The sequence below is a fragment of the Choloepus didactylus genome, chromosome 15 (genome assembly GCF_015220235.1).
Source record: "Choloepus didactylus isolate mChoDid1 chromosome 15, mChoDid1.pri, whole genome shotgun sequence".
NCBI classification, from domain to species: domain Eukaryota; kingdom Metazoa; phylum Chordata; class Mammalia; order Pilosa; family Megalonychidae; genus Choloepus; species Choloepus didactylus.
The window spans coordinates 16,456,408-16,478,415 of record NC_051321.1 but is presented as its reverse complement, the minus strand read 5'-3'; the positions used below and the strand labels follow the sequence as shown (position 1 = coordinate 16,478,415).

The following is a 22,008-nucleotide window of genomic DNA, read 5'->3' as shown; positions in this document are numbered from 1 at the left end:
ACACAGCATTTCCATATTGCTTTATTTCTTTTCTTTCCATTGCTGTTAATAGTTATTTTTGAAGAATTAGAACAGAAGGTCAATAATGCACACAGATGTTACAAAAGTGTTAGGCCATACTCATGTAGAGAAACACATAAACAGTTAATGGGCTGAGGTAATTTATAATCCTTCTATCAAATGCATTTTACCTGTAATTCTGTTTTCATAACAGACGGTTCACATAAAAATCTCACTAGAGAAAGTAGCTCTCACTTAAAGGACCATCACTACCTCCAACAATAGATGTTTATGGGGCACCTACTATGATAGGGCACTGCTAGGTCTACAGGTAATCAAGGATTAAAGAAGAAAAGAGAAAACAAAACAAAACAAAATTATTCTCCTTTCTCTTACGTTATTGCTTTTCTTACATATCCTTCTTTCTCCATCACATAAAGGCATACTTATTTGCTTTCCCTAACATATTCTAGGGTAAGTCAAAGAGTTCTCCTGAATTAACCTCTGCAACTTGCTTTTCTGTTCTCCTCTTGTGCCAGGAGCAACTGTGTAAGAGACCCAATCAGCTGGTAACTTCCCAGCCTCTTTCTCTTGGGAGCTGGAACATGGTAGGGTGTCTTACTTGGGAAGGTGGCCCGAGCTTTCCAGCCAAACTATCATCCATTAGCTTTACTTTGAGGTTATGGGTCATCAGATGGAACCAAGGCACTAAAGCAAAACTTCCACACCTGTTTGCATCCTCAGGCCATCGTGGCTTTTGATGGTTATGGTTTTAGATTTAAAATCTTATCGAACAGTTTATGGGGCCTTCTTATATTATAGATGCATGCACCAGCCACCTTCTTCCAGGATATTTCCATAACCCTCCGCCTACTATTTCCTAAATCACCTGATGAAGGAAAGAAAAGAAACTTAAGGTTTCACAGAACAACCAAGGACTCATTTACAACAGAGCTTTACAAACTGGGTGAAACACAATGATCCAAAGATCCATTATAATCTGCTTTGAATTAGAGTAATACCATAAATATCGCTAACAGCTATAATAAATGGCAAAGTAATATGAATGAAAAAGTGAAATACGGTTCTCATGAATCTAACAGATACCTCAAATATGCCACACGTTTTACAAATGTTTAGCTCACTGCAGGTGTTCATTACACCTCAACTCTGAATTGTTAGAGATGATGTTTCATAATTTACACTAGTGGTGGCCACCTTCTTTAATAACCAGTGAGGATCTGTTCTATTAATTTTTCCACCATGGAGCTTATGTTTTGAAATATTTGGTCTATCAAACAAAGTAATTTTACAAAGTAATTTCAGAGTCAATGTAAACTGATCTTATTTCTATAATTACTGCCTTTGCATTTGTCTCCTCCCTACATTTACAAGGAAAAGATATACATAAACAAATCTTCACAAACCTTAAATAGACATTTTCAGAGACAAAAAAGATATAATTTGTAAAAGCAAACAGAATTCAATTATTTAACAGTCGAACATAAAACTGCCAGAGCACCTGAAAATATTCACCAGACGTCCGCATTTCACTCTGGGTGTTTTTCAACTTCTGGTGTATTATTCATACAGACAGAAGAAACAAATATACAGAAGATTTATGGAAGCATTTAGGCTAAACACAAATGACTAATTACAAATAGTTTTCTCCAGGATCCAATATGTCAAAGTCCCAAAGCTAAACGCCTCAGGCCTTCAATTCCATCACCAGAATCCCAAATCTGATTGTTAGGGAAAAGTACAATTCTTGGGAGCTTGAGTTGCTTGGCCTGGTGCCTTGCTGCACATTTAGCCATGTAGTTAATCTCCCAGAGCTGCACCCACTATGGCATGCCTGCTATTCTTTACCATCTGGAGCCTGGAGTTGATATTAGCTTAAACTACACATGCAAGAGAAAAGAAAAAAAAGAAAAAAAAAAAAAGCTCATTCACATTTCACTGAAATTGGTGGCAGAACAATGCACTATGCCAATTAGGCTTTTACACATGTAAGAAATGGGTAAAAAAAAGGTAAAATACAAACCTTTTCCTTTGTTTTCTGGTTCTCTGCTCGAAGGTCTTCATATTCGCCTATTGCTACAAGAGAAAAGTAAGAAAGCAACATTATAACACTATCCAAAGTTTACTGTAGGAAAAACCTGAGAACCCAACTAACCCCTATTGTCTGTTTATTCAATTGATTGTAGAGTGGAGACAAGGCCACAGGAGAAGGGCTTCTCTTAAGGGTAAGGAAGAAAAAGAAACCAGATGTGAGCCCACCCAGCTGAATTTCTGTTCTTCCTAAGTCAACAAGGAGACCTATGAGCCATGAAAAGTGGCTGAGGACAAGTCACTTCTCTCTGATGCTCGGCACTTGAACTTGGGCAAGGAGGGAGGAGGGTGTTTCCTGATGTTCCTTCCAGCACTGCTGGTCTACAGAGCTGCAAAGGTTTATTTAGAAAATCAGTCTCCAGAAAATAAAGTAGGCTTATACATTAAATCAACATCACCCCTCTGCTTTACTCACAGAGCAACAAGTTCATGCCCAGAGCTAAGAACAACTATTTTCAGGCACTAAACATCATCAATAAGCAAGCCATGACTAGTCACCAGCCAGAGGCATTTCTTTAAGTTGGGAAAATCGGTGAATTGTTTTAGAAATATTTTCAACTACGTAGAAAAAAAAAAAAAAAACAGCAGTTTTCTACTTAAAACCCTCTACTGCCAAAAAAATAAAGTGATCTGAACCCTCACAGTCATCTTTCAGCTAAAGTACCATTTTCACATCTGCTGGCAGTTGAGACTATGAAGTTTACACCCTGTTAGATGGGGAGGAAAAGAATGATCTCGGATTCAAGATGGAGCATGGACTGCTGCCACCCCTGCACCAGCACCTTGACTAGCACCAGAGAGTCAGTGGATTTTCACACGTTTTTAAAACAAACAAACAAACAAACAAAAACACGTTAAATGAGATTTACCTACAATAAGCCCAATTTTTCTAAAAAAATAAAAAAAGGACAGAGCCCCCTATTTCTATGAATAATCTGAAAATAGAAATAAAAAATCTAAAACCAGTGGCTTCAAGAACTTCCCACATAACCAGGTCGTTCATTCTAGAAAAGTATGATTCTAACCTTAGGAGACTAAAACTCCCCAGAAATAAACAATTAACATTGTAAAGTACATGTTTTGTTTCCTCCAAAAATGATCCAAACCACTGTGAATCCCTACTGTGATAATAGGACCAAAATCTTAAAATCCAATTCAAATTAGCAGATATTTATGGGATTATGCCACCAATGCCAGAAGTTTTATTAGCACCCAAGACTATTTAAATACGAATGGATCATTTTATTGAAGTCACACCCTCAAAAAAATCATTGAAAATCAGCCCAGAAAATAGCTCAATGTATGGAATCAAAGATAAAGTTCTCTTGAAAATAACTACATTTTCATCAGCTCCCACCCCATCGCCCCCCCAACCACTTGGAAAGCTCAACTGTCCTTGGATCTGGAAAATCGGTGAAACGTTCCCTCATCCTTTTCTAACAGAAAGAAACAAGAACTAAGAGATAATAAAAATACGCACTTACACCATTGGGTAGTCTATGGTCCCAAATATTAATATCTTATCTAATATCATTTCAAAAAATAAACATACAAATATTTTACTGGGAGATTCTGATTTAAGTTACTTGAAATTTTATTTAAGTTACTGTAGATAAACTTGAAAAATCCAAATTGATTTAACACTATACTCTTGGTGACCTACTTTATAGACATACAAAACAAACAAATAAAGGCTTATAAAACCATGGTCTCAAATTGACATTAAGAATTTTTTTTCCTATTTAAAACATTGTATAACAGCTTTGAAGTCTCTTTTAAAAAATACTGATATTATTCTTCCATTATATTGCCCACAGAATCCAGATGAAACATTATAGACTCCCAAGTATTGGGTCTTTATGAAAAACATTAAGAACTCATCGCCTACCACATCGTAATGGAATTCACAGAAAATATGCATTCTTGTGACTATGTGCAACTTTAAAAAAATTAAGTCAGGTACAGGGAAAGGAAAGGAAAAGTATTAGAAGAATTCAACTACTTGGTGGTGAGGAGTTACTGGGGAGTGAGGCATGAAAGGAAAGAAAAACATTTGCTTATACCTTTATTTTTCTTGAAGTTAAAATACCAAACTCAGTGTCCTAAACAGCATTAACAATAATAAACAAATCATGGTAAATATATATACAATCCCATCCTCAGCAAAACTGGCAAAAACTGATGTGAACCCTTTTTGGCAATGCTAAAGGGTCACAGAGAAAGCCTTTGTATTATTTCAGAACTGGCTCACAGTTTGGGGAAAAAAAAAAAAAGTGAGCTTGCACAGCTCAAATAACTTGATGAAAGAGATCTTCCAAGTCCAAACTAACCGATATAAAAGAGATGATGAATTTGACAAATTCTCTTCCATATGAAAGATATCCACAGCTCGGGAAAACGTCATCTCTCAGGTTTACAGGTACATATATATGGCCTTACACTGGACTGTAGCACAGTAATTAAAAGTGCAGCTTAGTCCCAGTCCCAGCACTTACTGGCTGGGGGACCTTGGGAAAATTAGTTAATCTCTCTGAGTCTCAGCTTTCTCATCTGGAAAATAGGAATAATAATCATACACCTCTCCTAGTGCTGTTATTAAGAGTGAGTTAATCTGCAAAAGAGTGCTCAGGCATATAAGCGTTCAATACATGTTAGCCATCGTCATTATTACTGACATGGAGAAGTGTATCAAATCCTGTGCACAAAGGCTGCCCCTTAATGCCCTTAATCTTGAGTTGACTTTTGTCCCACACGGCCAGAAAGATGGCGGACCAGATCACCTCTGAAACCCCAGGTCTGCTATCATCCACCACATAAAGGGAGGGGAAAGAGAGCTAGAGATCAACTTGAAAGGTGGCAAAGAAGCTGAAGCATGTTGAGAGTTGTACTTCCCAATTCTGACTGCACGTTAGAATCACCCGGGGCGCTTTTAAATCCTATAGCTGTCTAGTCCCCTCACCCCACCCCAGAGATTCTGATTGAATCAGTTTAGGGTGGAGCTTGGGTATCAGCAATTTTTTTTTCAGAAGTGACTGCTCCAGATGATTCTAATGTGTGGCCCAGTGGAGATCCACTTCATAGAGTACAGAACTGACAAAAAAGAAGGAAGTTGGAGAAAACAAAGAGAATATCACATTTGGAGAATCATGCTGATTTTCGCTTTTCTAACCCCCTAATGCCAAGGAAAGGAGGTTTTTTCCAAGCTACAAATCATGTCATAGCCAGCCCTGCAGGGAGTTAAGCAGACTAGCTGTTACAGAAACATGACAGCTGAAGTTCGTAGCTACAGACCAATGACAATGTTAGCTAGGATGATCAGCAGTCATGGTTTGCTGGGGACTTTCCCTAGTTTTAGGAATGACCAGCAGCCTGGGAAACCCTTTAGTCCTGGGTAGGTTGGGAAAATTAGTTAATCTCTCTGAGTCTCAGTTTTCTCACCTCTTGTACAGGCTTCAGATGAGCATTTCCAACCAATACTTCTACACCAGCACTCTCCATATGGTAGTAATTGGCCACACGTGGCTATTTAAATTAATTAAAATTCAATAAAACTTAAAATTCAGTTCTTCGGTTGCATTAGTCACACTTCGAGAGCTCAACGGTGGCTAACATGCTGGACAATGGAAGTAGAGCATTTCCATCACAGCAGAAAGTTCCACTGGACAGTGCTGTTCTAGACGTCTGTGTCCAGGTGCCCTGAAGACACTTCACACTCAACCTGCCTGAAACCCCCCTTCTCCCAAGCCTTCTACTTCCTGAATACAAGATCTCCTTTCTCCATCTACCCAGTCCTCAACCTAGTACCCTCAAGAACATCCCTGATTCCCCTCTTTCCTCCACTCCTGAAGGCTCATCAAACTGCTCAAACCTCTAAAAACCATATCCCCAATCTGTCTTTCCTCTGCAGTCAATATCTCTGCTCTAACTGGGCTCCCTAAAAAATGGCAAAACCTCCCACCTAGCCTCTAGCTTCCCCCTACCCCAAGTTCTTTCTTTACAAGGTGGTAAACAGTTAGCATATTAACAAACAGAGTTGGTTATTTCATTCTTTTCTTTCAAAATCTCCAAAGACCTGACCTTCACAACCTGGAACTCTAATCTACCCCGGCCCCAATCCAGCCCCAGAGAGGACAACTCACTCTAAAATATCCAATGTCCTTGAATCCTCCAACACCTTTCATATCTAGGTGCCCTTGCCTTGTTTTTATCTCTGCCTGCATGGTCTTCCCTGCTTCACCCTTCCTGGGACCTCCTTTTCAATACAGTTCAACTGTCATCTCTTCTAAGAAACCTTCCCCATATACCTCAGGCAAAGTCAGCACTTAGATTTCTAATCTACCACCAAAGTACATGTTTATATTTCTCTGTTAGAGAATCTACATATAGCATGATAAATTATCTGTGCACAGGTCTGTTTTTTCTCCTATTGGATCACAGCAACATGTCCTACACCCAGCAGAACACAAAGCACAAAGCCAGTGCATTTGTTGAATGAATGAATGGTTCAAATGATTCTGTGTAGGTAGAGCAATTAAGCCAAATATTAGTATCCCCATTTTACAAATGAAGACACCAATGTATACAAAAGTCAAACCCCACAGTAAGAAGTAGTGGAGGCAGAACCAGTTTGCTGATTACAAAGTCAATAGTGCTGAAAACATTACTGAATGCAATTTGCTAAATTATTAGACCAAAAACTGTTTTCTAGAGTGAATATTACGTCTTTATCCATCCAGAAGCCCACAGGTAGCACAACGCCTGACATGTTGGTACGTGATAAACATGTATTCAGTTAAGGAAGAAAGAAAAATGGGTCTAGGTCTTCATGAGCAGATCACCTAAAAGCACAAAACCTCCACCCCACATTAAAAGTCTCTTACACCACATGTTACATCAGTACAATTAATAAAAATGCAGCTTTAGCTAGCCACCAAATGTAAGCAGAAACACACTGTCTCATGAGATCTTCTAATGTAAATTCTCATCCATTGAGTTTGCATCTTTGAGACTCATGGAGACTTGAAACCTCTTTTACTAACGGGGAATGAGGACATCAGTCATAAAAGATCGTGTTCCATTAGGACATTATTCCGTTCTGCACTCATCCCAATGTGTCCTGCTCTTAAACCCAGAAGTAAAGAAAGAAAAGCCATTTATACCTCACCTGCTAATTAAAGCACTAGAAAAGCCAGAAAAACACCACTGGAAAATCTATCAAAAGACAAAGATGACAGAAATCACAATTGAAAAGAAATTATGGCAAGCCTGAAATTCATTTATTATTTGGTAGAACACATTGGACAATATTAATGAATTAACGATGCCTAATATGTACTTTTAACAAACTATATTAATGATTTCAATTTAACCAACTGGAAGAAAACTGAGGACCTTAAAATACGTATATAGAAGAATCATACCCTGATTTGTGCCACAGAGGATTTAAGACAAAATCAAGTAACTAAAAGGATCCTGACATATTTTTCATGGTACATAGAAAAATTTCAGAATTCATGTTTTAGTGTTTAAAATGCTTAGCAAGCATGGTAAGCAGAGAAAAAAAAAAGTTGAGTTCCTCTACATTTTCAAGCATACGATAAAATCTACAACACAACAAAGTTTAAAATATACATACCTTTTTGACCCAACAATTTCACTTTTCAGAAATTTTCCTACAATTGCATTCACAGGATATGTGTACAAGGATGTAAGGAGCATTATTTTAATAAATTTTAATTTTAGAACAGTTTCAGATTTACAGCAAAATTGCAAAGATAGTACCAGAGTTCCCACATACCCCACACTCATTTCCCATATTAACATCTTATATTTGTTATAATTAATGAATCAACACTGATACATTATTATTAACTAAAGTTCATACTTTAGTTCAATTTCCTTAGTTTTCACCTAATGTCCTTTTTCTTTTCCAAGATCCCACCTAGGACAAATTTAGTCATCATGTCTCTTTAGGCTCCTCTTAGCTGTGACAGTTTCTCAGACTTTCCTTGTTTTCGATGACCTTGACAGGTTTGAGGAGTACTAGTCATATATTTTGTAGAATGCCCCTCAGTTGAGATTTGCTTGATGTTTTCCTCATGATTAGACTGGGGTTATGAGTTTTGGAAAGGAAGACCTCAGAGGTAAGGCACTATTTTCATATCACATCAAGGGAACATCCTATCAGCATGACTTATCACCATTTATGTTGACCTTGATCACCTCCTGAGGTAGTATTTTCAGTTCCTCCACTATACAGTTACTCTTTCTCCCCCTTTCCACACTGTACTCTTTGGAAGGAAGTCATAATGCACAGCCCACATTTAAAGAGTGTAATTTTTCTGCACAGGAACTTTGTCTCTTCTCCCCATTCATTTATTTATTAAATCATTTATTTAAATCAGTTTGGACCCATGGACATTTATTTTATACTTTGGGTTATAATTCAACACTATTTTATTTTGATGTACAAATTGTTGCAGCTTGGCCACTGTCCTTCATTTGGTTCCTGTATCTCTGTGACACACTCCCATCAATGCGGTGTGGTTGTGGGGGAGGAGAGGGTTTGTGTTATTTAGCACTTCCTTACTTTTCTGGCAGTACAATGTGCTCCAGGCACATTTTGTACACCTCCTGCCCTAGCCTAGAATCATCCATTTCTCCAAGGAACTCTGATTCTTCTTTATTGGAGAACGGTATTAGAAACCACAAGCTGAGTGCTAGGTGTGCTATTGCTATAGGGGAGTCTAGGCCCTCCAAGTTGACAAAGCAAGGAAATACGTGTGTGTGTACCAACCAGTAAATACACATATCTATAAATATGTAAACATAACCATCGATATTTCTATTAAGCTAAACATGAGTTCATACTGCTGTCTCCAACTCCAATCCACTCCCAGCAGCATTATTTTTAATAGCAAAAAACACCAGGAACTGAGAAATGTCCATCCAGAGGACATTAAATTCACTGTGGTAGAGCCATACAGTGGAACATTAATCAAATTTTAATGATTTAGCTCTATGTTCTTATATGAGAAATTCTACAATATATATCAAGAGCAAAATATATGTGTATGTACAGACACACAATGTCTGGAAGGAAGTACAACAAAAAGTTAACAGTGGATAACTGTGAGGAGTGAAAACAGGAGTGAGCACGCATTGTCAACAAGATGGCAAAGCCCTCAACGGCAAAAAAATCTTAGATACTACAATAGTTTGTGGCCCTACAAAATGTCACAGCACACAAACAGATATACAAAATATCTGTAGTTATATACTTCAGTGCTGTTAATTACGTTCACAGTGTTGTGGTGCCATTACCACTGTCCATTACCAAAACATTTCCATCATTCCAAACAGGAAAGCTGTACATTTTAAGCCTTAACTTCCTATTCCTTATCTCCACCCCCTACCCTGGTAATCTGTAGTCTAGATTCTGACTCAATGAGTTTGCTTGTTCTGGTTGTTTCATACTGGTGGGATCATGCAGTGTTTGTTCCTTTGGGTCTGTCTTGTTCCCCTTGGTGTGGTAACTTCAGTGTTCACCCATGTTGCCCATTTTTGGTCGGGTTGTTTGTTTTCTGTTGTTGAGCTGCAGGACTTTTTTTTGTATATTCTGAATACAAGCTCTTTATCATATGTATTATTTGAAAATACTTTCTCCCAGTCTGTGAATTATCTTTCAATTTTTGAAATATGGTCTTCCAAAAAGCAGAAGTTTTAAATTTTGATGGAGTCCAATTTATTAATTTTAGCTTTAGGAATTGTGCTAAATTTGCAGTTATAGCTAATCAATGTTTGCCCAACCACGCCAAAAAAATCTGTAGTATTAAAATTTCATTGGGGGGGTGATCTGGTTAGGGAAAAAGACTCCATCTTTGGTGGATGATAATGAAATGAAGGTTGAAAAACACTGAGTTGAGAAACAATTGGTACTTGCCCTTTCACTTTACACTTTTTTTTTACTATGTGCAAATGTTTATTTTAAAATTTAACTTTTGTAAAATAAAACTTATCTACCTATTAGAAATATCAAGTGAATAGTGAAATTCTTACCAGAAGACTCACTTCCTCTAGTCCATTTCATGGAGGTTGCCCACTGGTGTCTCTTCAGCAGTGGTTCACCAACTTTAGGAAGAAACTGCATTTCTTACAAGTACCCTGGAGATTTAGATGTAGTTGCCCTGGACCACACTTTGAAAAATACTGGTGTAAAAAGCCAAGTTTGCACTTGTCATCTACTATAGAAACCATGTAGTTTCAATGATTTCTACTGCCTGACTGTACAGATCCAAGGTTGAAACAATGCTTCAGCTTTCCCAGACTTACATGGTTATTGTGGGATCTTAGTCTGCCAGGCTGCTGTGACAAATGCCACCCAAGGGACTGGCTTAACAACAAGGACTTACTGGCTTACTATTTAGAGGCTAGAAGTCCAAAATTGAGGGACTGGCAAGGCAATCTTTTCTCCCAGAAGTCCGTAGCATTCTGGCACTGGCTTTCCGCGATCTTTAGGGCCCTTGGCTGTATTTCTACCTCCCGTCACCTGGCAATCGCTCCTTCCTTGTGTCTGTTCCTCTGGGTCCCGCCGACTTCCAGCTTCACCACCTGGTCTTCTCTTTATAAAGTTTCCAATTATATGGATTAAGACCACTCTGATTCAGTTTGTCAAAACTTAACTAATAACAACATCCCCAAAAGGTCCTATCACACACCAATTCACCCCCACAAGAACGTGGATCAAGAACAAGTCTTTTGAGAGGGATCACAATTCAATCTATCACATATGGTGAGCTATATGTTTGGCCTGTTGTCAAAATAATGCTCTAGCTACTTTCTAGCCTATAAGCCAGGGGAACACTGGAAGCATCTTTTAAACATTATTAAACCTCTAAGAAGGAGCTTGACTGAATTTCCATCAGAACCTGAAACACCATCTCAATAATCTTGGAAAAACGATAACTAACTCTCAAGACAAAAGAAGATTAGCTTGCTTTAGCATCAATTATCTTTCCATAGGAAATCCATTTTAAATAGTGTTAGTCCAAATATAGTCCATAACTTTTTGACTTTTTTGTTAAGAGAAAACCACTCTTTTTACAACTTCATCAAGTTCCAAGTGACACAGCATTACTGTGTGACCAGTTTAGTGGACATCTGTTGTTTGTGCCTGCCCAGCATGCTTTCCCTCTTCCGTCAGGGCACCCCATTCTGTTCTGCACAACTATAGGTGGGGGTAGCCAATCAAGGTACCCCGCCCTCCCCTGGCCAAATGATGCAAGCACATGACCCAAACTAAACCAATCTGACACTCACTGGAATTTACGTACCTGTCACTGCCTCACTGTCTCTAAACTGGGAAATTCTCACCAGCAAGGTCTCTTTCTCCAATGTCTAGCACAATGCCTGGCTATGAATATTCAGTGATTGTGGGCTCAGTGAATTACACAGAAATTCATGCACTTAAACAAATACTCAACTAAGTTTATCATCTTCCAACAGAATCCTGGAGGGGAAGCAAATGGTATGACATTTTGTAAAGGAAATGCCCACTTCAGTTGCTAGGAAATACGCATTGGAAATAGAATCCAAAGTTGCCATTTCTCTGTGCATTAAAGATGTCAATCAGACCAGTAAAATAAAGCCCCCCCAAAAAAGACAAAAGGAGAATTACCTCATTACCTCAACATCTGCTTGAACATAAGCAATCGCGCACAGGCTAATTTTTTTTAAAGGGACATAATATAACTTTCTAGAAAGACATAATATAGCTAATTATACCATTCACTAGAAGGGAACATACAATGTTTTGAAGTAATTCAGAAGTGGGTGTGATTTACAAGACAGAGAGTCTAGGGAACAGTAAGTATAAATTAGAGATTGTTCATATTATGACAGTCTCCATCATTACATTTCACAACTTTTGTCAAAAGCAACCTTATTCACCATGCCACTGACAGCTTCACATTAGGGAAGGCTGCTGTCAGCTCTGCCGTTCAGAGCAGATAGGAACCTTCTTTCTGAATACTCCTGGGAACAGGTTCAAATTTGAGATCTAAAACTCATTGGGGAAGAAAATGTCATGAAACCTAAATGGCCAACAAGTATGTCAAAAAATTTCAAACCTCACTAATAACCAGGGCAATATCAATTTTTAAAAGGTACCATTTTTGCCCATCAGATTGGCAAAAATTATGAAATCTGTAGGCTATCAAAATTAATAAAGACTGCCATTAGCCAATGTTGAGCATGGCGGTGGGGCACTGCTAGTGTGAATGTGAATTGGTGCAGCCATTTGGGATGGGGGGGCACTTCTACAATGTCTAGCGAAATTTTATGTGCACATGCCTTCTAATCCAACAATTACATTTCTAAGAATCTATTCTAGAGAAAACACCTGCTAAGCACTGTACATTTACTTGTATGATTAGTTGATTAATGACTATCTTCTCTACTAGGCAGTAAACCTGGTGAGGGAAAGGACTGTGTCTGTTTGGTTTATCATCTGTATCCCCCATCCATAGCACCTGGACATCCTATATGGTAAGTACATGGTAAGTATCTGTTAAAGGAATGAATAAATACGTTTACTTGGTGCTACAAAGGGAAATAAGGTATTTAATCAATAAGGTTCTTCTTGCTCACACCAAAAAGGATAGTGGAATTATCACTCACAATGAAAAGAGGTAGTAAAAAGTATTGTCTGTTTTCAAAATTAAGCCACGCACACCATCAGCTTACAAAATTGATCATGACGTTAGTAAGTTCTCAAACATCCCTGTTTCTCCATATCAAATACTCAGCTTTCCTATTAGTTCCATACTTCAAACAGCAATTAAGTACTATTGAAATAAGTCACTTGTTATCACAGTCTATGATCCAATGACAAACAAATGCCTTGGTTTTGAGATGTATAAAAACCATGTTGCGGGTTGAAAAGTTCCCAACACCTATGTAACCAAACTCGATATCCTAAAAGAACGTGTACCTTTTTTAAAGTCTAATTGTTCTATTACCTTTGGTATAGGAAATATATCCTCTAAAAAATGCCATTAGATTTGTTTGTTTTCCAGTATAACACAATACAAAGAGAAAGAGCCAGAAATCTGGGAATTCTCCTTTTTCCTCAGTCCTCAAATCCAGCAGAGACAGAGAATGTGTCCTCATATAAAATATAAGCAATTTGTGGATTACCTGCAGCTAATCTACACTTGAAATTAAATACACAATGAAAGGAGGTGAAACTTTTAATTTTATTATTTGAAAACTGACTATCCATCAAAAGATCTGGTGTCCACTGACAGATATTATAAATAATGAAAGCTCCTCAATCCCAGAAAATAAGTCAAGATATGTTATTCTTTGGGAGGAGGGGTATTAAAAATAAAATACCGATAGAATTCAGCCCCTCACTAAAACCCATGAGAAATTCCAGATAAAGGGATTCTTCTCATCCACTAGACTAAATGATGCTTGTGATTTTATGACCTTAGGCTAATCTGGAATGGGAGATGGCACTGGGAAAGAGGAAGATACTAACATTTATCCAGTACTTTCTAGATGCTAGTACCACTGAGCAATATGTTATGTCCATTTGATAAATGAATAAGCAGAGGCTCACCAAGGTTAACATAATTTCCCCAAGGTCACATAATTGGTAAATAGTAACATTAAGATTTGTTTCCAAGAGTGTGGACTGCATGGGGCTGACCCTTAGCAATGGTATATCTAAGGTTTCAAGGAGCAACAGGTCAAAGTTGCTGGACAGGATCTCAGGAAATCACCTGGTTTAGCCCTTGCCTTTAGTCAGGGAAGAGACCTGCCCAAGCTCACAAAACTGGTGAATCGAGCCAGGAGAAGTAAAAACCAGGAAACCAGACACCAGGACTTGTCAAAGAGCAGGGCCTCTTCCACCACATGGCCATTTGCCAGCCATGTCAGCAAGTCATTCAGAAAAGCACGTGTTCCTACATATCCTTACTTCCTAAACCTGCGTGGTTCGTCTCTTCCAAGACCCATATTCTCAGGCCATCCTTTCCAAAGGGCCCTAATAAATCTGTGTCAGGTTCACATTCAGTCACTGATCGGGCTTTGTTCAGCAGTGTGGTAACTGATGAAAATGACTGATTCAAACAGCTCCTTGTTAAGTCCCAGTGACCAAGCGGCGTGGAAGTGGGGGCGCATGGCCTGGCTCTCCTGTGGCCCAGCGCCAGCCCTGTTAATTCAGAAAGCCCGACATGGGCAGGGTGTTGACTCATGACTAATTAGTTGCTAAAAATGGGAAGTGATAAAATACATCAAGGCATGAAAATCCCAGCTGGGTAAGGGAAGAGGAACTAAAGAGAAGCATAATGAAAAGAATTGGAAAGGCTGCGAAGCGGCTCTGGGCCCTCACAACACCAACAAATGGGCAAGGGTGGGGCCACGGCTAGAGCACAGGGTCAGCTGGGCTGCCCACTCCCCCCCAGGTCTCCTGCCCCACCTCTGCGCCCGGGTGGAAGACGGCCAGGTGGGACCGTGGGCCTTCCGCACCGAACGCTGCTCCCTTCCCCCACGCCCCGTCTGCCAGCAAACGCAACCGGAGGGCAGCGCCCCCCGTACTGCGGGGCAGACTCTCCCCGGCACCCGCACGCTGCCCTGGGGTTTCTAATGCCTGCCAGGCACAGGAGACGCGTCTTCCCGGGTGGCAGAGCCGCTAGGGTGCCCACGGCAGCCGGGGCACTCCCGCCCAGCTTCGCCCGGCCCCACACCCAGCGCCGCGGAGCCGTCCCCGCCCACGGGCCGCGGCTGCCCGCACCTGGCGCCCGCGCGCCCGCCTACCTTGCTCCTTCAGGCTGGTGATGAGCTGCAGCTGCTTCTCCTCGTCAGAGCTGTTCATCTTGGCGGGTGGGGCCGGGAAAAGAAGGAAAGGAGGGAGAGGAGAAGGGTATACAGGGGGAGGGGTAAGAAAAAGCAAGATGCCGGTGGCGTGCGGCTTCGCTACCCGGAAGTTGGATTTGCTCCCGTTCCTCCTCCTCCTCCTGGCGCGGAGCGCGCGAGTGAGATCATCCCCGCGCACCTACTCGGCGGCTGCGGCGGCTTCACCTGCAGCTCCGCGGCCCGGCACGGCCTCCGGGGCAGCTGGGGCCAGGGAGTGTGGACGATGTTGAAACCAGGGGTGGCCTCGGGGCCAGAGGTCAACGCCGCAGCTTGCGGCGGCCGCGGATGCTCTGCCTGCTGGGAGGAGGCCGGCCCCGGGGGAGAGGGCAGGCGAGGGGGGACGGGGGGGGGACGCGCGGCCCTGCGTGTGGTGGCCCTGTGACACCGCAACCGCGTATTAACTATAGCAACTGAGTTGTAAACTAGCTTTTATTCCTATTATATTCTTGATATATAGTAGAATAGTCAAACTTGAGATGAACTGTAACCCAAATGTATGCTAACGAGGCAAAAACCTGTGGCCACTGTAAAGCACTGACTGTAACCCAGATGCCTGGATGTTTTGATAATAATGCTTTATTGCTTGGCTGTACAAACCTTATCCCGTAAATGCAACGTTTCTTAAAGACTCCTGACTGGCCCTGCCAGTAATCCCCTATCTTGTCTGTAAATCTTTGAGGTAGCAAATACTTGTAATTGTTGTAAAGCCCTAAATTATAACCCAGATGCCTGAGTTCGATAATATCTTACACTGTAACTCGTGACTAGCTGGGCCAGGACTCCCAATCTCAAATTACGTTACTGGACAGTAACAAGACAACTCTGACTGGCCCTGCTTGTATCCCCTTATCTTATTTTACAACCCTGAGAGCTGGTGCTCCTGCAGGTAGCTCCCTCAATTATTACTGAAGTAACATGAGTCAGCCCAGAATTAACCATCTTGCTCATTACCCTAAGCCTGCTTGCCTGCCTTGAAGACTATAAAACTCTCCAAGTTTCTGCAGTTCTGAGAGACAGGTGTGAAGTTTTAACCTCCTGTTCTCCTTTTGCTTCACACCACAATTAAATACCCTTTCTGTCTTTGAAATCCTGGTATCTCAGAATAGGTCATTTAGTACACCAGGAGGCAACTCCATGTTTTTGTCTGTATCACTCATGCCTGCATCCCTTTCTTCACCTCCACTCCCCAAATACAAAGACCACCAGGGGAACCAGCCTTGGACCCGCACATCTCTGGGAACCCCACTTTGAATGCTGCCCAAGGGCCACTCCCAGCCAGCCTCCACGATAGAGCAGGACATAATGGGCAATAAACACCCTGGTTCTGGAGACTTATGGGAAAACCTACATTGCTGGGACAGTTTCAGGGTTGCAGCTTTGGACTTGGAATGGCAGCCAGGGACAGAATCACATCTACCCACCCAGCAAGTAGATACATTTAGTGAGGGAAAGAGGGCAATGGCCATCGGTACTTCCCCTCCCCTCCCCCCTTCCCTCCACAAGATTTGAGAAGTGGTCTGAACTTGGGCCCTGCCACCTGTGGATGGCCAGACCTGGAGGTCCCTGGCAGATCATCCAGTTCTGGAGGGAGGGCCTTCCCTCCCCACTGCAGGCCCAGATGCCCAATGTCACACAGTTACCTGACAGCAGAGACCACCTTTGTTCCATTTCATTGTCCTCTGCACTGTTTAAACCCAGCTCTGGGTTAGACCCTAACCAGAAGAGAGGCACCCCGCCCACTTGGTTTCAAAGAGGACTTTTCCCTATCCCCAGTTGCTGGTTAATCTTTAGTCAAGTTTCTGACTCTGAATTCATCTCAAGAATGGCAATAATAATAATAATAATAATACCTACTTTCTCCTTGAAGTACTGTAAGGATTAAATAGGGAGAGGAAAATATACAAAACACCAAATCCAGTACTTGACACAGTAGATATGCACTTTTTTTTTAAATTAAGTTTGCAGGCCTGGGAGTAAGGGGCTGTGGATGCTAATCATAAGCAAAAACAAACGTGGCTCTTTTACACTGATCATTAAGCATCCAAAATAAATTCGAAGTGAATCAGATTTAACTCCACATCTCAGTTTTTTCCTCAATACATCGACATCTCTGTGGGTACTGCACGAGTCCAGGGCTTCTGCTAATTCCTTGCTTGCTATTTTATGCAAATACCCAAATCTGTTTGCTATACCTGTCTCTCTGTGATAGAACCAAGAAGGGAAGAGTTGGTTTATAGGTAAATGCTGTATACAGTATCTTTCAGACACTCCTTATTAAATAGTAATTCAAGACAAACTGAAAGAAAAAGGCAATATAGCCTTTTAGCTTGGGAGATTTAGTGATAGAAAAGGGCAACATAGTGATTTTAAATACAGTGAATTGAAATTTTGAAAATGTAAAAACAATTTTGATATGGGGTTTTATTATTCAATTCTTTTCCTGGTTTTTCAGAAGGTAACTTCCATAGTTGCTGATCAGCAGTCATGAAAATCCCCAGGAAATAACCAGATGACGTTGCCCTGTGATGACAGCTGCATCTTCAGTCTAATCAGAAGGTCCGGGACAGGTGAGATAGTTCACACTCAACTACGTGAATATATGAATGATACATGCTGCCAACAGGTATTATGTGTGAAGAGAAATAATTTCTCTCCAGAAAATTCAAGAGATTTGGTGACAAATCATGGCTGCTTTTGTACAGCAGCCAGGAAACCTGTTAAACCTAATCAGTCACCCTGACTGCTGGACAACACTGAGAAGCCCCTTCCAAGCCTAATATAAGCAAAGCATGATTATATATTTGGGTTGATGCACAAAGTTCCATTTTTAAATGGCTGGTTTAATTGTCTACTCCAATTGTGCAGTAATTAGGTAACACTTTTGGAGTTTAAGAGTGAGTTAATTAATTGTCAGATCTATCCCATACTGGTTCTACAGCCCCTTCAAGTTCATCCAGTTTACCCTCCTTAAAAATAAAATAGCCTCCTGAAATGCAATATGGTATTATCTTGAGGGCATGGAATGAATTATGAGGATGGCTATTAGAGTCACTTTTTGGGATTCGGATCTCCCATTACACTATGGATTATTTATATGACATGAATATTAATGGAAAGGTTAGAAGTGATATAATTAGTGTTTGTTCTGTTTAATAATGCACATAGGGATTTATGTTTCAGGCATCACATTGAATTTATTATTAACCTCCCAATAATATGTAATTAGAAACCTTTAAAAATGTCTATGTATATATATGGAGAAAGACAGAGGGGAGAGAGAGAGAGATTTTTTTTAAAATGAATTGGAAAGATATGTACCAACCTCAGGATAATGGTTGCCCCGAGGGTGCAAAGTAAAGGAAACAGGCCCCAGGGAGAGAAGGAGAGCACAGTGGTCAAAAACGATTTTATCTTTGTATTTTCAGAAAAGTAAAGTAAAATTACAGCATTTATATAATTTTGAGGTATATAGATACACAGATAAATAAAACTGGAACAAAATGGGGGAAAAGGTTCACTGCCTTTGCTCTGCAAATTCCATATTGAGGATCTATCCTAATCAAAGGCTTTATGTACAGAGCTATTTACTGTAATATTAATTATAACATAAGAATGGTAACACAGAAGTATTATTCAGTAATAAAAAGAAATAAAGTACTTATACATGCTTCAATATGGATTAACCTTGAAAACATTATGCTAAATTTAAAATGCTAGTCAGAAAAGACCACATGTGGCATGATTCTATTTATATAAAATGTCCAGAACAGGCAAATCCATAGAAACAGAAAGCTGATTAGTGGTTGCCTAAGGCTGGAGGAGGTTGGAGAACTGGGAAGTGGCTGCTAAAGGAAACAGGGATTTTTGGATAAAGTTTTCGAAAATTGATTATGGGGGTGATTGAACAATTCTGTGAGTATACTAAAAAGCACTGATTGTACACTTTAAATGTACACTTTAAATGGATGAATTTTATGGTGTTCAAATTGTATATCAATAAAGTTGTTATAAAAAACAGGTTTTCAGCAGAAAAAACACTTTACATAAACATTATTTACATAACTCAAATTTATAAGTTTCTTATGCAAACAAATGTTGTTCATTGTTAAAAATCTGTGTGTACATACTAGCTCCTTCTACTTTTTGCTAAACACTATTTCCCATACACATTAGCTTTTACCAATATACTCTATATATTCATTCCGTGACATTCCATTATATCAATGTATACTTAGACATTTTCAATTTCTTAGACATTTGAGATGTTACTAGTATTTATCCATTTATAAGTAATGTAGTATGACTATAAGGACAACACCTAGGCATATCACAATCAAACTGCTGAAAACTACAGTCTTAAAAACTCAACTCTTAAAAGCAGCCAAGGAAAAATACTCATTATATACAGGAAAACCACAATAAAAATGATGGCAGAGCACACAGCAACATAAAACTCATAATATCCAGCAGCCAAACAAAAATTACAAGTATGCAAAGAAGCAGTAAAATATGATCCATAACCAGGAGAAAAATCAGGCAGTAAAAACAGACAGCTGTTGAAATTAGTACACAAAGACTTAAGCACTATCATAAGTCTTATCAATATAATCAAGGATTGTTCTAGTTTGCTAATGCTGCCGGAATGCAAAACACCAGAAATGGATTGGCTTTTATAAAAGGGGGTTTGTTTGGTTACACAGTTACAATCTTAAGGCCATAAAGTGTCCAAGGTAACACATCAGCAATTGGGTACCTTCGCTGGAGGATGGCCAATGGTGTCCAGAAACCTCTGTTAGCTGGGAAGGCACATGGCTGGCATCTGTTCCAAAGTTCTGGTTTCAAAATGGCTTTCTCTCAGGATGTTCCTTTCTAGGCTGCAGTTCCTCAAAAATGTCACTCTCAGTTGCTCTTGGGGTTTTTGTCCTCTCTTAGCTTCTCCAGTGCAAGAGTCTGCTTTCAATGGCGATCTTCAAACTGTCTCTCATCTGCAGCTCCTGTGCTTTCTTCAAAGTGTCTCTCTTGGCTGTAGCAAGCCCGCTCCTTGTGTCTGAGCTTATATAGTTGTGCTGGTTTGAATGTATTGTGTCCCCCAGAAAAAGCCATATTCTTTGATGCAGTCTTGTGGGGCAGATGTTTTGGTGCTGATTAGATTTGCATGGAAACGCACCCCACCCAACTGTAGGTGATAACTCTGATGAGATATTTCCATGGAGGCGTGGTCCCACCCATTCAGGGTGGGCCTTGATCAGTGGAGCCATATAAATGAGCTGAGGGGCAGAGGGAACTCAGTGCAGCTGTGAGTGACGTTTTGAAGAGGAGCTACAGCCAAGAAGGACACTGAAGAATGCCCAGAAGCTGAGAGAGGAACTGCCGTTTGATGACAGCTGTTGAAAGCAGACTCTTGCTCTGGAGAAGCTAAGAGAGGACAAATACCCCAAGTGCAACTAAGAGTGACATTTTTGAGGAACTACAGCCTAGAGAGGAGCATCCTGGGAGAAAGCCATTTTGAAGCCAGAACTTTGGAGCAGACACCAGCCACATGCCTTCCCAGCTAACAGAGGTTTTCTGGACACCATTGGCCATCCTCCAGTGAAGGTACCTGACTGCTGATGTGTTACTTTGGACACTTCATGGCCTTAAGACTGTAACTGTGTAACCAAATAAACCCCCTTTTATAAAAGCCAATCCATCTCTGGTGTTTTGCATTCTGGCAGCATTAGCAAACTAAAACAATAGTGCTCCAGTAAACTAATCAAGGCCCATGCTGAATGAGCGGGGCTACACCTCCATGGAAATTATCCAGTCAGAGTTATCACCCACAGTTGGGTGACACAACCTAATCCAAATGTTCCAACTTAATCCCCACTATTATGTCTGCCCCCACAAGATTGCATTAAAGAACATGGCTTTTTCTGGGGGACATGATATATATAAACCGGTCCAGGGATATAAAGAGAAACATGAACATGAGGAGGACAGAAATAGGAGCAATAAAAGGGACTCAATTGGAACTATAAATAATGACAAATATGATATCTTAAATGAAAAAAACAAGATAGAATTAATAGAAAACTAGAAAATATAGGAGAAAATAATCATGATCTTGAAACACAGCAACAGAAACAATCCAAAATAAATCATCCAGAGAAAAAGAAACATTTAAAAAAATGAGCCAAGCATCACAAACCAGTAAGAGAGTATCAGCCAGTTTAACATGCATGAAATTTATGGCCCAGAAGAAGAAAGAAAGAGTGAGGCAGAAAAATATATACTGGAGAAATAACAGCTAAAAAGTTCCAAATTTGGTGACAGGTGAATTTACAGATTCAATAAGTTCAGTGAAACACAAACGTAAACGTAAAAAGCAATAGGGTACACCATAATCAAATTGCTTAAAATCAGTGATACATTCTTCTCAAGTGCACATGGATCATTCCTCAGGATAGATTATATGTTAGGTCACAAAACAAGTCTCAGTAAATTCAAAAGTATGGAAATCATGCAATGGATATTATCTGACCAAACAGAATGAAGCTAGAAATCAACGACAGAGGGAGAATTGGAAAACACACAAATATGTGGAAATTAAACAATGTACTCTTAACCAATGGATTAAAGAGGAAATCATAAGTGAAATTAGGAAATAAACTCAGGGAAATAAAGTGAAAATACAACATACAAAAACTTATGGAATGCAGAAAAGGCAGTTGTGCCGGTTTGAATGTATTGTGTCCCCCAAATGCCATTATCTTTGTGGTCTTGTGGGACAGACGTTTTGGTGCTGGTTAGATTTGCTTGGAATGTGCCCCACCCAGCTGTGGGTGGTGACTTTGGTGGGATACTCCCATGGAGGCATGACCCCACCCATTTAGGGTGGGCCTTGATCAGTGGAGCCATATAAATGTGCTGACTCAAAGAGACTGAACGGAGTGCAGCTATGAGTGACGTTTTTAAGAGGAGCAAGCTTGCTAGAGA

At 40.1% G+C, this 22,008-nt stretch overlaps 1 protein-coding gene across 4 annotated transcripts in view; it reads right to left on the bottom strand.

The window, feature by feature from the left end:
- SHTN1 (shootin 1) overlaps positions 1-15,337 on the bottom strand; it is a 103,620-nt gene extending 88,283 nt beyond the window's left edge. Inside the window, exons 1-3 of one of the 4 annotated variants that reach the window (XM_037804477.1) lie at positions 14,935-15,337; positions 2,045-2,097; positions 729-889 (exon numbers count right to left, since the gene is read on the bottom strand). Coding sequence is in view for 3 of the 4 variants with exons in the window: in XM_037804476.1 (XP_037660404.1) it covers positions 2,045-2,097; positions 14,935-14,992 (111 nt within the window). In the remaining variant the exon portion in view is untranslated. The remainder of the gene's footprint in view (positions 1-728; positions 890-2,044; positions 2,098-14,934) is intronic. The other 3 variants (XM_037804476.1, XM_037804478.1, XM_037804479.1) reach the window with 3 other exon arrangements.
- Between the last annotated feature and the right edge of the window lie 6,671 nt (positions 15,338-22,008).